Here is a 687-nt window from a genome sequence, read left to right on the forward strand (position 1 = left end):
TGGATGGATGATGGATGGATGATGGATGGATGCGTTAGGTTGTGCAGGTGTTTTTAACACCTGCAGTATTTCCATTGTTGTTCGAACAGGTCTAGTCCAATCATCAGTTGTAGAAAGACTGTAATTGACCCATCCTGGGTTTGTCTCCACTTCCTGTCTCTACTGTCTCCATATTTCCTCTTGTTGGCATGAAGACGAGTCTCTTGTGTCCCAGTCATGTCTCCTTACATCATCATGTTTTCATATTTTGGTGATAAACTCCTGATTGGTCCTTCAGGCCTCCAGTGAGTCGAGCCGCAAAGCAGCCAGAGAAACTACAGAGGAACAACGTGTCCAAGAAGAAGAGGCTGGTGGAGGTAGGGCATCTTCATCACTGCATCCTCATCTTCAACGTCTTTACCCTCATCTTCATCGTCTTTACCCTCATCTTCATCATCTTTACCCCATCTTCATCGTCTTTACCCTCGTCTTCATCGTCTTTACCCTCGTCTTCATCGTCTTTACCCTCGTCTTCATCATCTTTACCCCCGTCTTCATCGTTTTTACCCCCATCTTCATCGTCTTTACCCCCATCTTCATCGTCTTTACCCTCATCTTCATCATCTTTACCCTTATCTTCATCACGTTTATCCTCGTCTTCATCACGTTTACCCTCATCTTCATCACGTTTACCCTCATCTTCATCAT

The 687-nt window shown here is 44.8% G+C and overlaps 1 protein-coding gene across 1 annotated transcript in view; it reads left to right on the plus strand.

Moving 5' to 3' along the window:
• The window catches only part of LOC103155362 (echinoderm microtubule-associated protein-like 6), a 51,265-nt gene that overhangs the window by 34,392 nt on the left and 16,186 nt on the right, over nucleotides 1–687 (plus strand). Inside the window, exon 28 of the mRNA XM_016663461.1 lies at nucleotides 278–356. Coding sequence (XP_016518947.1) covers nucleotides 278–356 — 79 coding nt within the window. The remainder of the gene's footprint in view (nucleotides 1–277; nucleotides 357–687) is intronic.

Source organism: Poecilia formosa, unplaced genomic scaffold (assembly GCF_000485575.1).
Source record: "Poecilia formosa unplaced genomic scaffold, Poecilia_formosa-5.1.2 Scaffold422, whole genome shotgun sequence".
NCBI classification, from domain to species: Eukaryota; Metazoa; Chordata; class Actinopteri; order Cyprinodontiformes; family Poeciliidae; genus Poecilia; species Poecilia formosa.